This window comes from Gambusia affinis, linkage group LG05 (genome assembly GCF_019740435.1).
Source record: "Gambusia affinis linkage group LG05, SWU_Gaff_1.0, whole genome shotgun sequence".
Classification (NCBI taxonomy): domain Eukaryota; kingdom Metazoa; phylum Chordata; class Actinopteri; order Cyprinodontiformes; family Poeciliidae; genus Gambusia; species Gambusia affinis.
In genome coordinates, this window is record NC_057872.1 from 29637556 (window position 1) to 29650964 (window position 13409).

General features: G+C 37.4%; 3 protein-coding genes across 5 annotated transcripts in view; 2 read left to right on the forward strand and 1 right to left on the reverse strand.

The window, feature by feature from the left end:
• Positions 1 to 723: 723 nt before the first annotated feature.
• Positions 724 to 3045, reverse strand: afp4 (antifreeze protein type IV). Its single transcript, XM_044116554.1, has 4 exons — positions 2943 to 3045; positions 2768 to 2842; positions 2468 to 2618; positions 724 to 1104 (listed from the first exon to the last, which is right to left on the reverse strand). Exons 1-4 carry the CDS (start codon positions 3028 to 3030, stop codon positions 849 to 851), a joined length of 570 nt encoding a protein of 189 aa, XP_043972489.1. The 5' UTR covers positions 3031 to 3045; the 3' UTR covers positions 724 to 848.
• Positions 3046 to 6701: 3656 nt separating this feature from the next.
• Positions 6702 to 9912, forward strand: rbm8a (RNA binding motif protein 8A). 2 transcript variants are annotated; one of them, XM_044116162.1, is made up of 6 exons: positions 6702 to 6865; positions 7962 to 8021; positions 8124 to 8201; positions 8456 to 8592; positions 9308 to 9444; positions 9571 to 9912. In XM_044116162.1, the coding sequence occupies exons 1-6, from the start codon at positions 6799 to 6801 to the stop codon at positions 9617 to 9619; spliced, it is 528 nt and encodes a 175-aa protein (XP_043972097.1). In that variant the 5' UTR covers positions 6702 to 6798; the 3' UTR covers positions 9620 to 9912. The 2 variants fall into 2 exon arrangements, with proteins under 2 accessions (XP_043972097.1, XP_043972098.1); XM_044116163.1 differs by having other exon boundaries at positions 6715 to 6859.
• Positions 9913 to 10941: 1029 nt separating this feature from the next.
• otud7b (OTU deubiquitinase 7B) overlaps positions 10942 to 13409 on the forward strand; it is a 34598-nt gene continuing 32130 nt past the window's right edge. For both annotated transcript variants that reach the window (XM_044115828.1, XM_044115831.1), the window contains exon 1: positions 10942 to 11145. The gene's annotated coding sequence lies outside the window, so the exon portion shown is untranslated. The remainder of the gene's footprint in view (positions 11146 to 13409) is intronic.

Genomic DNA, 13409 nt, shown 5'->3' on the forward strand with positions numbered 1-13409 from the left:
AGAAGGCTGATCAGGACAGCCAGTTCTGCTGCGGAGCTGCAGCCTGCGGCCTTCAGCTGCCACCAAGGTTCCCTCAACATCTGCCCTGTTTTAACACCTGTGTTCGCTTCAGGATCACGTTTAAATTCCTGAAATTTTCACTAAAATGGGCAGAAATAAAATCTGAAGACATGCGTGAAGGGTCCAGTTGGTCCGGAGTGGAGTGGAAGACTAGTGATTTTGTTGTTTTGCTTTTAGACAGACAACAAGTCATTGTCTCCCTCCCGGCTTCGAGACACAAGCACACTAAAACAATCCTGCCATGAAAAAGGATTTTATAGATTGTCTTTATACTTGAGGATTTGTAATCAGTCACATTGAGGATTTTCTGCAGAAGACTGAACTGTTTTGTTATAAAATAAGTTGTGTTAAATGTTCAGACACTAAAAGTCATTCTTTTATGTTCTTGAAATGTGTTAAAGTCTTCACACAGTGAAACAGATTTGTGTTTTTAAGCATTCTGCATGGCTGGAGCTGCATGAATTACTGCAGGACTCCAATGAGTTTGATAAACTTTCAGCACTTTGAACCATGAATGAAGGAAAAGCTGGAAACTTGCAGCTTAGAGGAGATGCATCTTATTGCACTGAGCTGATCAGATGCAGATTCACCTTATTTTATCTTTATCATCGGATCGTTTTCGTTTCTTAAACATGAACGTGAATAAAAAGCAGGAAAAACTGATGACTTTCAGAAAACTTTAATGATGCAGTTTAAGCTTGTCAGTGAAACTGAAACAGAAAAGTCTTTAGTGTTCAGAGCGGATTCTGCGCTCCAGTCCATTCCGGGTGTTCGTCCAGCCGTGGCGTTCACTGGGGTGGCAGCAGGGTCTTGGACTGCTCCATCGCCTGCTGGAGGAACTTCTCCATCATGTCGGTCAGGGGCTTCACCTGGTTCTGGAGGTTGTCAGTCAGGACCTGACCGTTGAAATTGTCCGTTAGAGGCCGGATGTGCTCCTCGATGTTGGAGATGAGGGGTTTGACCTGCTCCTGCAGCTTGGCCGCCTCGGACTGGACCTGCTCCACCAGAGGCTGGATCTTCGCCCGGCTGTCCTCCATGTACGTCCTGTGATGAACAGAACCAGAGGTCAAACATGAAAACATTGACAAATTTTATACATATGATTCATATTGCAATGTCTTAGAAATATTCAAGACTCACACATTAAAATAAAGTCAGATTTGTAAAGTGGGAACAGTCTCTTTTTGATTTAGAATTTATTCAAAGATTTTTTTTTTCTTAAAGTATTTATGTCTAGTTACGACCTAAAACAATATTGTATTTTCTTCAGATAAAATGTAGTGCGCAATTGTAAAACTAACTGAATTTTTTTTTTTTTTTATAATAAAAATCTGAAAAGTGCGGTGTGCATGTGTGCTAAATCCAGTGCAAAAAACTGGCCTTAGTAGTAATCTTAATTAATAAAAAATGTCTTCTCTGTTTTGTGTAATTTGCATTATCCAGATTTTCTATGAAGTCTGTTGATCTGAGGAACTGCAACGTGGCTCTGGAGGAGGTGCAGAGATCACCAACTCAGGTGGAAAAACCTGTTGACTCTGCAGCCATTAAACCCTGCTCTCCTCAAATCTGATCTTTATGAAAGCAAAACGTTCAGCCAGCAGAAAACATGAGAGCAAGGGTATTTCCTCAACACATCATGTCTATTCTATGATGGCAGCATCATGCTCTGGGAAGTTGATTGTAGTACTGATTTAGCTACGTAAAGGATAGGTCAGTGGTTTCAATCAAAGTATTCATGTTGTAGATCTAAATTTATGTTCACAAATTCTCCCCATCAGATCCGATTGAGTTTGAGCCGTTATTTAAAAGAGGACAAAGATTTTAAAATAAAGTTTCTAGATGTGGAAAGGTGGCAGAGGCTGTAACATTGGTGGATCTTGTTTTGTTGTGATTTAGCAGTAGATTATTAAATAGGTCCCATATTTTGAGAAAGGAGGAACAAATGCTTGTTCCATAGTATTTGTGCTGTAATTTATAGAAATGAAGAAAATTTGCACTTTGCATTCACTCTCGTGTGTGATTTCTCTCTCTGCAGAAATCTTTAATGAAACATTCAAGGACTGTACTACAGATAATTATTAAAAATCTGGCTTTCTCACCAATGATTTTGCCAATCAGCTTAGTGTTTTGCTGTGTTTAATATTGCAGAGGCATAACTCAAAAGAACTGCAGTGAAAGGTGGTTCTATAAATGATTAACTCTGAAGATAAAGCATGTAAATCATTTTGATTTTTTTCTTCCACTTCACAATCGTGCACTACTTTACGCTGGTCTCATGAGATCCCAGAAAAATGCATATTTTATATTATCAGGTGAAACTTTTCCATCAGTCACTGTCATCAGATGACTTAACAACAGAAACATTCTTCTGAGTGTTCTGTCCAAACTAAAGCTGAAGTTATCTTACTGGGCAGTGTTGGTCATCTCTAGAGCCTTCATCTTCTCCACCATGTCCTGGGTTGCCGTGGTGATGCTGGTGGACATATCCCTGAGGAGCTGGGTGATCCTGTCCACCTCTGCCTGGACCTCACGCTTCACCAGCGACCTGGCCTCAGAGCCTGAGATTGAATCAGTTTTCAGGAGACAGTTGACTTTTCAGCTGGAATTAGTTTTCACGCTTTTATTTTGTCCTAAACTTTTATTTTAATGTAGCAGCATGTGGTTTAAATGTGAATATAGTGATAATATTTCTGTAAATATGCCTCACCATGAGCAACAGCCAGCACAACAAGAATAGTGGCGAATAGGGAGAACTTCATGACTGCAGAAGAGTAGCACAAACCTAAAAACAGAGAAAAGATCAGGGGCACTTCCTGCAGCTGCACCTGTAAAGAGCTCTGATCTATGATTATACAACCAATCGCCTTGAAAAGGAGACTCACCTTCACTCCTCGGGTTCTTGGACTTGACGGTGCTCTCTGTCAGAATGTCAGAGGCTTTTATAGCGGCGCAGGATGAGTTAATCACCATTACTCAGACTTTAATCACCTCCAGTGAGAAGATGTGGCATTAAAAGGTCAGAGCAAGCACTGTGCTGGCTGAACCTTGATGTTTGACTCCGTCCGTGACAAGAGGGGTGCAAAGTCCACCCTCTGAGATACGAGCTGGAAATACAAGCTCCAAGCTCCAGCTTGATGAAGTCAGGTACACACAGGATGTTTGATCAGGTTACTTCACTTCTAGGATACATTTTTGCTTTAGTTTCAAGTCATTTCAACTGATTTAGCTGAAGTTCCTGGGTCAATATCAAGGTTTCAACAGCAAAGCAGCTGAGTTTTTAAAAACATAGAAAAAACGAACCCTCTAATTACAAATTCATTCATTCATTTGTTGTTGTTTTTTTCCATTTCATTACTCTGAGACAACTTCAAGAAACTTAAAAACAAAAATTGGGAGAACATGTTTGTATTTATCTGGGATTTACTCATACAAGCTCAACTATGTGCATATAAACTCTTGAACATAAAGATTATTAGCAGGTTGTACCACTTTGTAGTTGTCAACAAGCTCTGGTTGTTTTTTGACCTCTCCAGAGTTCTTTTAAATTGATTAGTTTCCAGCTTTCGAGCAAAGATCCACCAGGATGAAGTCAGCCTTTCCTGAAGTTTAACGTTTGTCAGTTTGGATGTGTGCTTGGGGTGAAGTCGAAGTATCTACTTTCTGCAATGCGGAAATTCTAGTGATTTAGCTCCACAGTATTATGCTGCCACCTCCATGCTCTAAACATATTTCATGTCATGGCAAATTTCAGCAAAAATCTTAAAGGTGTAGATTTTGAAGTAAATATGTATTTCTTGCTCAGGAGCCTCTCAGTCAATGGAAAGGTTTAACCAGTTTGAATTTCTCAGATTTGTTTGTTTGTTTGTTTGTTTGTTTGTTTGTTTGTTTGTTTGTTTGTTTGTTTGTTTGTTTGTTTGTTTGTTTGTTTGTTTGTTTATTTGTTTGGGTTGGTTCTGAACATTCAAACTTCCTCTTGCAGGAATAAATTGGGTCCTGACCTCTGAAGCGGTGGAAACAAATTCAAAAACTTTCACAATGTGTTCAAATCTACAGTTCTCTTCTTCTTAGATCTCTGATAAGTTCTGTTTACTGTCATGTTTCTGAGAATTGGTTAGCAGCACTAAGATGAGAAAAACAAGAAGATCAGGGAAAAATATGGATTTGTTGCAACATATTTTGTCAATGTTTTTCAGTAACAATGACATTGCATGAGTTTCTGATGTTATTCAGTTCAATTTTATTCAGATCAATTCAGTTCGTTTTGAACAGATTCATCCTGTTGAGGATGAGTTTTTCCTCTTCACTGTCACTGCATGCTTAGGAGGAGTAAATGTTGCAAGTTAATGATTCTCAGCTATCTGCTGGGTTTTCTTCGATAGAAGACTTTTTAAATCAATTAATCATTAATAATCTGAACCGGATGCCTGGCTTGGTAACTGGGATCAGCTGGAACAGATGTCTGATTGGATAAAAAATTTTTTTTGTAAAGTGACGTGTTGTAAACTTCAGTTATTGTTAAATGTTAAATTGAGATAATGGATGCTGATGGTGTTGACAGGAAGGATCTCCAGTAGCAGTCAGTCTTGCAACAAGTCTGAAGAGGGTTCTGACTGAAGACTGTAGGAGATTCTCATTTTAACAGCTCGATATCTGAACATCAAACATGGTATTTTACATTAACTTGCCCTTGATGACGCCATCAGTTTGCATTTGCCACACCTTTTTAAATCTGATTGGGTGTATGGTTTGAAAGCCAGGAAAACCTATTGATCTTTTCAATAAATCTGTCAAACGAATTCCTTTTTTTCCACTGCATAGAGAAACTCTCAGCTACAGTCGGACCAACCTGCAGAAAGCAGGCCTGCTCAGGTTATAAAACACTCAAGAACCTTCAGCTCCAATTTCGATTAGTAGGAGAGGCATTCAACAACCTAGAAAAAAATGCAGAGAATATCTTGTAGTTTCTCCTCAACAGTTGGAGGCTGTATTAATTTTTGTGCCTTTTGATCTTAAATTGTGTCTTCCACTGACAGCTGAGCTCATTTTTACGATGTCGTGGGCTGTTCTGCTGAAACAAGGGTCATCTGATGAAAAACAGCTCAAGATAAAGCCTCACATCCCTTTTGCTCCCTTTTATCAGCAGTTACCTAACAATCTGCAGCAGCTCCCGATAAACTCGTCGCACAGCTTCTCTCCACACATCAACTGTTCACTTTACAAGAACATTTGATCTGCTAGTTTTTTTATTTTCCAAGGTTCCGTCCTTATATTTCTAAATAATTCTTGAAATCTTTTTGAAGGTTTTTTAGTGCACAAAAATACTCCTCTCGTCTCCTTTTTCACATTCTCACAGCAGTATGCAAGGTTGGACATTCATAGCATCACTATGGCAACCTGCATTTCTGTCTGCTTTTTTAAAGTCTTGATATTGTGCTGTGCTCCTTCAGGAACAATGAGAGTAATAAAACGATCACAAAGAAAATCTCAGGCTGAGTTCATTTCTGAAACTGTATTCGCCTCCGTGAGGCACCAACAACAGAACGATGCTTGTTTTGAGTCTTTTCTAATCTTTATTTTTTTTTCCTAGATTCTTATTCTTGACAGAATAAGAATCCCATGTATTATGAGGAAAAAGCTTTGCATCCACATTGTCCTATAAGTGTTGCTGGTAGTCTCGTCCCTACTGGAAGAAACTGCTATCAGTTTTGAAAAACCTGACAAGAAGCCTTTTACATCACTGTGGAGGAATTTTGTCTGGCTCTTATAGTGTTTTTTGGACTAAATAGAAACCATTTAACAGTGATGTGCTTCACATTGCACAGGTGAACATTGGTAATGAGGTTGTGACCTCACAGACGCCCGATTTTCTTGAAGATTTTCTCCTAGAAGGCAAAATTTATGATTCTGATGAGTAAAGAAAGTATTTTGGGTTCTGAAGTAGCAAGTCAGGCCCACACATCACATCAACTTATGTGGTTTTTGAATCTTCTGACACTGTTTTATATCATGCAGTTCTTTTAAGAGTTTTAACAAATCTATAGAGGAATTATGCACATTTTAAAATCTAAATGGTTTTCAATTAATTTATGCAAATTTGTCTTTTTGTTTAAAATGTAATATTTATATAAATTTTACAGATTATTATTTATATTCTATCATTTACATTTTATTTTAAAAAGTACACTCTCTTTTATTATGGCAAATATTTAGGAGCATTAAAATAATGACAAAACAGAACGATACAATGATATGTTAGCAATTACAAGATTCACTTTAATGCAAAACTAAATTCAGATAAAACATAAAGATGTCAGTAGAGTTGAAAAAAGGGATCTATATGATTAATAAATATAAAAATCAGTAGAACATATTGAAAAATACAAACAATATTCAACTATTGAACATAAGACATGTTAATTGCGCTGAAAATGTTTTTGTTAGACTAGCATAATATCACAATCTTCAGAATGTTAGCTATTATTGTATGGATTGTTGTTCCCCAATCATTAAAAGACTCATGACACACTTTATAAGTTGTTTGAAGTTTGTCATTCAAGAATAATTTCATGGCTGATGTCCCACATACATGCAGTTCATTGGATGGCAGTAAAACAGCGCCAAGCCCAGAGAAACACCAGCTAGTTGTTTACAGAAAGATACACCCAGTCCACTAGGTGGCAGTAAAGCTGAATCAATGCAAAGAAGAACACACGCTAGTGTACACAGAGAACGGACATCATGGCGGACGTGTTAGATCTTCATGAGGCGGGAGGCGAAGACTTTCCTATGGATGAGGATGGTGATGGTGACTACATTATTTTGTTGCCGTAGGGTTCGTTTTTAAGTGTACAAATGATAGGTCAATTTTGAGGTTTATTTTTCTCGTGGACATGGGAAACCGAGAAAACGGCCGCCCTGCGTGTTGGCAGGCCCCAGCTAACGAGCTAAGCTAACAATGCTAACGGTTATTTCATTCAGTCTGCGCGTTAGTTACCTAGCCAGGCAGCTATAGTTTGGCTATTTAAAGACTAAATACATTTTTTGGGGATAACGTATCTATTCGTTGTTATTTTACCTGTAACGTATCTGATCAACAGTGTTGTGAAGTGCACCTCAGATTACCCGCTGGCTAACAACAAAAACCCATATAGATAGCGTATACTCCATGTGCAGTTTTGTGATTTTATTAGTAATGTAAGTAAATACGTTTTATACAGGAGACGTATATCACAAAGTGCTGATCAGAATATGACTTTGAAAAACATAAAATATCCATACAGTAACGGCTCATTAGAAGAAATTGCTAAAAGATGGATATAATGAAAAATTTTGATAACATCGAAGGGTGTAAATATATATTTTTAATTAAACTTAAATGCTTTTCATATGTGATAATATATGAAGCTGGAGTTGGCTTCTGAATTCGGTAAAAAACTTTTCTTCCTAGAGCATCTTTAATCTGCTCTCGATAGAAAACTAAACTATTTAGACTCAAACATAGACTAGGTTATTCTACACTAAATAGAAAAGTTGTCACTCCTTTTAGTTAACTTTCACAAACTGATTTTGGAGTCTCCACATTTTATTGGTTACTTCAAGTATTGATTTGACCTTTGAAAGAGGAAACTAACTTTAACAAGAACATTTTTCTTGTTAAATTGTTGCTTTTCCTCCAGCACTGTAGCTTAGGCTATTTTGCAGGAAAATAAAGAAGCTGTAATTCAGGCAACTAGTTATTTCCTGTAATGCCCAAAGAAATCAGAACAAGTGGGAGGGAAAAAAGGGAAACAAACATATTTGCCAAATTAAATACACAAAAATACTGAGCATAATTTATCTGAATCAGCCAATTAAAATCACCTTTGAAATTTTTCCTACTGACCTTCTCCTCCTCTCCTCAGAGAGCATCCACAAGCTGAAAGAGAAGGCCAAGAAGAGAAAAGGACGAGGCTTCGGCTTGGGTAACTTCCTCCATTCATTTTCATTAGATCTTATGATAAAATCTTCCTGAACTGGTAGAAAATATATTCAGTGATGTTTTAAAAACGTGTTGTGGATTACAGAGGAGGGATCCAGGTCCAGAGCTAAAGAGGACTATGATACTGTGGAGCAAGATGGGGATGAACCAGGTCCTCAGAGATGTAAGTCCTAAACTAAACTTTCTCTTAGAATTCTGTTAGTATTAATTATTTATTGTTAATCATTTATCCATCCTTCACTGACTCCACATTTGACCCCAGGCATGCACTAACTAGTAGATCTCTACAGTTTTATTTTAATAGTTAATTTACTATTTAGTTATTAATATAACTACAGATAGTTGGCTGTGTTAAATTTCCCAGGGGAATTGTAGGAAGTGAAAGGATATGATATATTTTTTGTTTGTTTGCTGCAGCGGTGGAGGGATGGATCCTGTTTGTGACTGGTGTGCATGAGGAGGCAACAGAGGAGGACATCCATGACAAGTTTTCAGAGTTTGGAGAAATTAAGAACCTGCATCTTAACCTTGATCGAAGAACAGGTTACCTGAAGGTAAGAACGATACTGTCAGCCAGATTATGACTTGCATGCAGTATTAAAACTTTTACATTTGCAAAGTTTATGACCAACTTGTTCTTGTCCTTTAACAACAAAAAATCACCAAAAAACTGGGATTTTCTCTTCATAATTCAAAGGGAAAAAAACATGTTATTCATATTAGAAATTTTGTGATAGTACATAAAAAATATACTTTGTAATTATAAACACTAATAGTTTTAGTTGATTCATTTTGGTCTACAAACCTTCCTCTATTTAGGTTAATAGTAAAACATTTTCTGGTTAAGATACTTTTGGATCCCTTTACTCTGCAAATATTTCTCATATTTTAATTAAACTGACTTTGTTTGCCTAAAGCCAGCTATCAGACGATTTGCTAATGTGTTGACAAACTTTATATGATCCAACTTGCCTTTTAATGAAAGTATTTAGAAATATTTTTTGCATGTTTTTTGTTTTTGTGTTCTCCAAATATATATTCATTTCAAATCCACAAGGTGGCAGCATTGTCTTAGTTATACAGTAGAAACTGACTATGTCTGTTTTGTTGTTATACGTCTGCTTTGTTGTTATGCGTCTTTTGTTACAAATTTAATTTGCTCAAATACTTTGTATAAACAGTTTCAGTGTTGGATCAAAAATAAATGAATGTATGTATTTTTTTGTAATTTTCTGATGATCCATGTGATATTTTCAATCTTTATCTCAGGGCTATGCACTAGTGGAGTATGAGACATACAAAGAAGCACAGGCAGCCATGGAGGGCCTCAATGGTCAGGACATGATGGGCCAGACTATCAGCGTCGACTGGGCGTTTGTCAGAGGACCCCCGAAGAACAAGAGGAGGTGAGCCTTTTGGCCTTATTTTGATTTAAAAATAGTAAATGAATGTAAGTTAATTTGAGTTAACCAACATGCTAGTTTATTTTGTTAGACCCTCAGGCTGATGTAATGTGACTTTTGTTGTTATAGGGGAGGTGGACGGAGACGCAGCAGAAGTCCAGACCGGAGACGACGTTGAGTGCTTGTGTGGAAGAGTGAAACCGTATCACAATTGATTTAAAAATAAAAATCTTGGTATTTTTTCCCTATTATTGTTTGAGCAACAGTTAGACCCAGTTTCTGGAGATGAGGAACTCTGCCAGAAGAAGCCAATTTATCTGCATCATCTGCAGCACATTTAAGTCTCTTAGTGAAACTTTGGTCATACATGTTTATAGTTTTCACAACTTCCTCAAATGTTTGTGTTTGAATTTCATTGTGATTGTTTTGTGCTTTTATAACCCGGGGACAAATAAAGTTTTAAAACCTAAATGTATACTTTGTGTTTTATGCCACATCACTAATAAGAGGCAGTTAGGATCATCTGGGCAATATGAGCATTTAGAACAAGGTTACAAGTTAAAAAATCTTTATTCTCAGCCCAAATGCAATATCGAGCTGATGCATGTATGTATGTACCCTTTTGACACTAAAATGCACAAAAGTCAACAAGATAGAAATCTATTAATATTTAACTTACTGGACCTATTTCAGGACATTAAAGACTGACCAACATCAGCTGATACCAACTGTAATGTTAAGTTAATTGGAGTTTTTCTCCATCAATCCATCCATAAATTTGATTACAATCAATCCATCTGTTCATTTAGATGGCTATCAGTCCATCTTTCTGTTTACCAATGTGTTCATTCATCCATATAGTTTTTGTGCTCTTTACTAATTCTTTCATTCGTCTATCTATCCATACTATTGATCAATCCCTATCGCTGTCTACTCTTTACACTCATCTGGCTTTCCTAAAATCCAGGTTTCATCCTTATCAAAATGACATTCTTTGGCCCCCAATTCATCTTTGGTTTTCCATCCATTCATAAATACGCCCCTACATAACCCATTTATGTACGTCTAACACACTGAAATTTTTACCACTGCATAAATTTTTTTCCATAACTTTTTCTTTAGATTTAAAAATTGAGTAAAATTACTAAAAATTCTGGGAATTTGAGTCTTATGCCATCATGGCTTAAGAAAAAAAATAGGTGCCCTATAAATATCGGCATCAGCTATGGAAAAAGACATCAGTCGACCTCTATGACGAAGCGTTTACATCATTCGGGATGATCTCATTCATTGCTTTTTGTCAACTCCACGCCGCCTATAGGGTACTGGGACAAACCCCTCTAGTCCCCTTCTCTTCCAGCAGCCTCTGTTCTCATTTGGTGTTTACTCTACTGGGGAAAATCAGTCAGCTTCTGTGCGTCTTCATTGGTTAGCGTCTGCTTCCATTAAAACAGCAGGACGTCGTGATTGGCTCCTCCGCTCACGTGGGCGGGCCCAAGCCGTTGCTTGACGTTGTTGTTGTAAGTGGTAGAGAATTACTTTGTCGGTGGTAGTCCGGTTCGGGGTCCTGTGCTCTGCGTAAGCTGTGAATATGCTTAAAAGTTAAAATTCAAATTTTTGAGGAATATATGTGATACTCACAAGCTGGGAGTTCCTGGAAAACTTAACGGGACGATGAGAAGTACATCTGCGTGGCCGCTGAAGGTAAGCAGTAAGAGGATACTCCAGCTAGCAGCGTTAGCTCTTGATTAGCGTAAAGTAGCGCCTTGCTAGCTAAATGTAACGGCTTGGAGGAAATAAAATACTCCCTTTCTTTGTGACTGGCATTCATGTTCATCTGTATACCAAGATATTTATGAATATTGCATTGTGGTCGTTGAATGTAAAGTTCGGGGATTGTATGTAAACGGAGCATCAGCCCCAAACGCGTTTATGTAAGCATGTGTATTGTTCATAGATATTTCAAAGAGTAGTCATGGCTACAATAGCTGACTCACAGTTTAGATTTTGTTGCAAACTGCATCTGTTCGCAAATGTAAAGCTTTCTGGGTGTTATTTTTAAAGCATCAGCGATATAACCCCCTAATTTTTGCGCTACACTTACTTTTATTTAATCCCTTAAAAATTAAGACATCATCATCTGTGTTGGTCAAAGCTGGCAGTCACGATCCAGAACATCAGACACTGGTGTGTGTTTAAGGTGTAGGCGTGATGTAACGCTTATTTAAAGCTGCAGCTTAGCGGGAAATTACCAGAAGTCAGTGTTTACACCTGCTCACGTGCGAGTCCGAACCTACAATTAGAACGAACGGCTTCCGTAAAGTCAATAAAACTCGGATCGTTTTGGGTCAGCTGCACTTTGCTGTTCACCTACTGGGTTGAAACCACGACTTGGTTTATGTGCAGTCATTTCCAGAACCTCCTCGATATGAGAGAGAGGATTGAGTTTCTCTTAGCGTTGAATTATTCACCTCTTGTAGTTGTGAAGGCCTTTGTTTTTGGCAGACGTTGGGTTGATGGTCAACAAAAGAAGTAGGACAGTGGTTTTTATTGGAGTTGGACTCCATTTGGCTCCAGGATCTGTAGACTGTTTGCAAAAATGATGATCTGTCACATCCTGCCATTTCTCCAGTCTATTCACTGGATAATTGCAATGTTGGCAGCATTTTCAGATGAATGTGCCTGACTCTGGAGAACTCCATGTCCATGCTGTAGGGCACAGAGGAGGAAGACAGCCTCCTTAACTCTAAATAAAATTTACATGAATTCATAAATTCAAAGTCTGCATCATATTTTATTATTGATTTATACAGAATGAGTTTATATCTTTAAAATACTTTAAGATACTTTTAAGTAACCCTTTATGGAACTAGTAAGGGGGAATGTTGCATACCAAAAATGATTTAGCTTAAGAATTTAAGAATATCATCTTTCTATAACAGTTTCAGCATTTAAATTTAGAGACCCAACGTTTTTCTCAGGCTAAAAAGTGCATATGGCATTTCTGTATTTGGAGGAATTGGTTAATTGTTCCTGGTAATTAGAGAAAAATTAGTTTTATCTACGTTATACATTAAAACTATAATCTTTGCTCTATAAACTACCAGTTTATGCTTTGGTGCACCTTTTGAGTATGAAAACCAAGGTTGGAGATTAATACTTCATTTCATAAGTGGGGATGATCTTCATTATATGTTGGTTTCAAAACTACAATCTCTTATCAAAGAACGTGCAGCACATTGATTCTCTTTAATGTGTCATAACCCTGAAGGAAAAAATCAGAACTGGTAGGTCAGCTTTAAAAGAAAACTAGAAATTGCAGTTGGCCAAATTAAGTCTGATTGCTGCATCTCTAATATTTAGCTCTAAAAATAAAGTATCAGATTGCTAGGTTGCTAGATGACAGCTTAAAAGATGATCCGTAACAACAAGAATTGTCTCAACTGCTGGTTTAATGCTGCAAATTGTCTTGAAATGTCCTAAGAATAACCTTTGGAAGTTATCCAGAATGCATCCATGATTTTAACTTGGAGGATTTTATTGAAGAAGTTCGTCAGTTGCAGGTTCTACCCTGAACAGCTGCAGGACAGGAGACATTTCCACGTCTCCATGTAACATCCGGGTCCATCAGGAATATTCCCAGTGCTTAAGGAAATGTCATCCTAAGACTTTCAGCAGCACAGGGAACACCTTGAACAGGTATTCTGAGAAGGGTGTGGTATCCATTCCTTTCAGATGCCAAAATAAACAATAGTTTTAAAAGAAATCGAATACACCCGTTCAGAAATGAAGCAACAGTGATAAGAACAAAAAACAACAAACAACCTGCATGCATTGCCAAAGAACCAAACACAATATGGAAGCTAATTTGCTTATTGAGCTGTTGCAGTTGTATATTTTTATGAGTCATTTAAATTTGTGGACCTGATGTAAATTTGTGCTTCTGTACAGAAATCTGCCCCATTATT

Coding starts and splice junctions, on each gene's coding strand:
- rbm8a (XM_044116162.1), top strand. CDS start 6,799: ATGGCGGACGTGTTAGATCTTCATGAGGCGGGAGGCGAAGACTTTCCT. Junction 6,866..7,961: donor TATGGATGAGGATGGTGATG/GTGACTACATTA, acceptor TCCTCTCCTCAG/AGAGCATCCACAAGCTGAAA. Junction 9,445..9,570: donor CCCCCGAAGAACAAGAGGAG/GTGAGCCTTTTG, acceptor TTGTTGTTATAG/GGGAGGTGGACGGAGACGCA.
- afp4 (XM_044116554.1), bottom strand. CDS start 3,030: ATGGTGATTAACTCATCCTGCGCCGCTATAAAAGCCTCTGACATTCTG. Junction 2,843..2,942: donor CAAGAACCCGAGGAGTGAAG/GTGAGTCTCCTT, acceptor CTCTGTTTTTAG/GTTTGTGCTACTCTTCTGCA. Junction 1,105..2,467: donor GAGATGACCAACACTGCCCA/GTAAGATAACTT, acceptor TGTTCATCACAG/GACGTACATGGAGGACAGCC.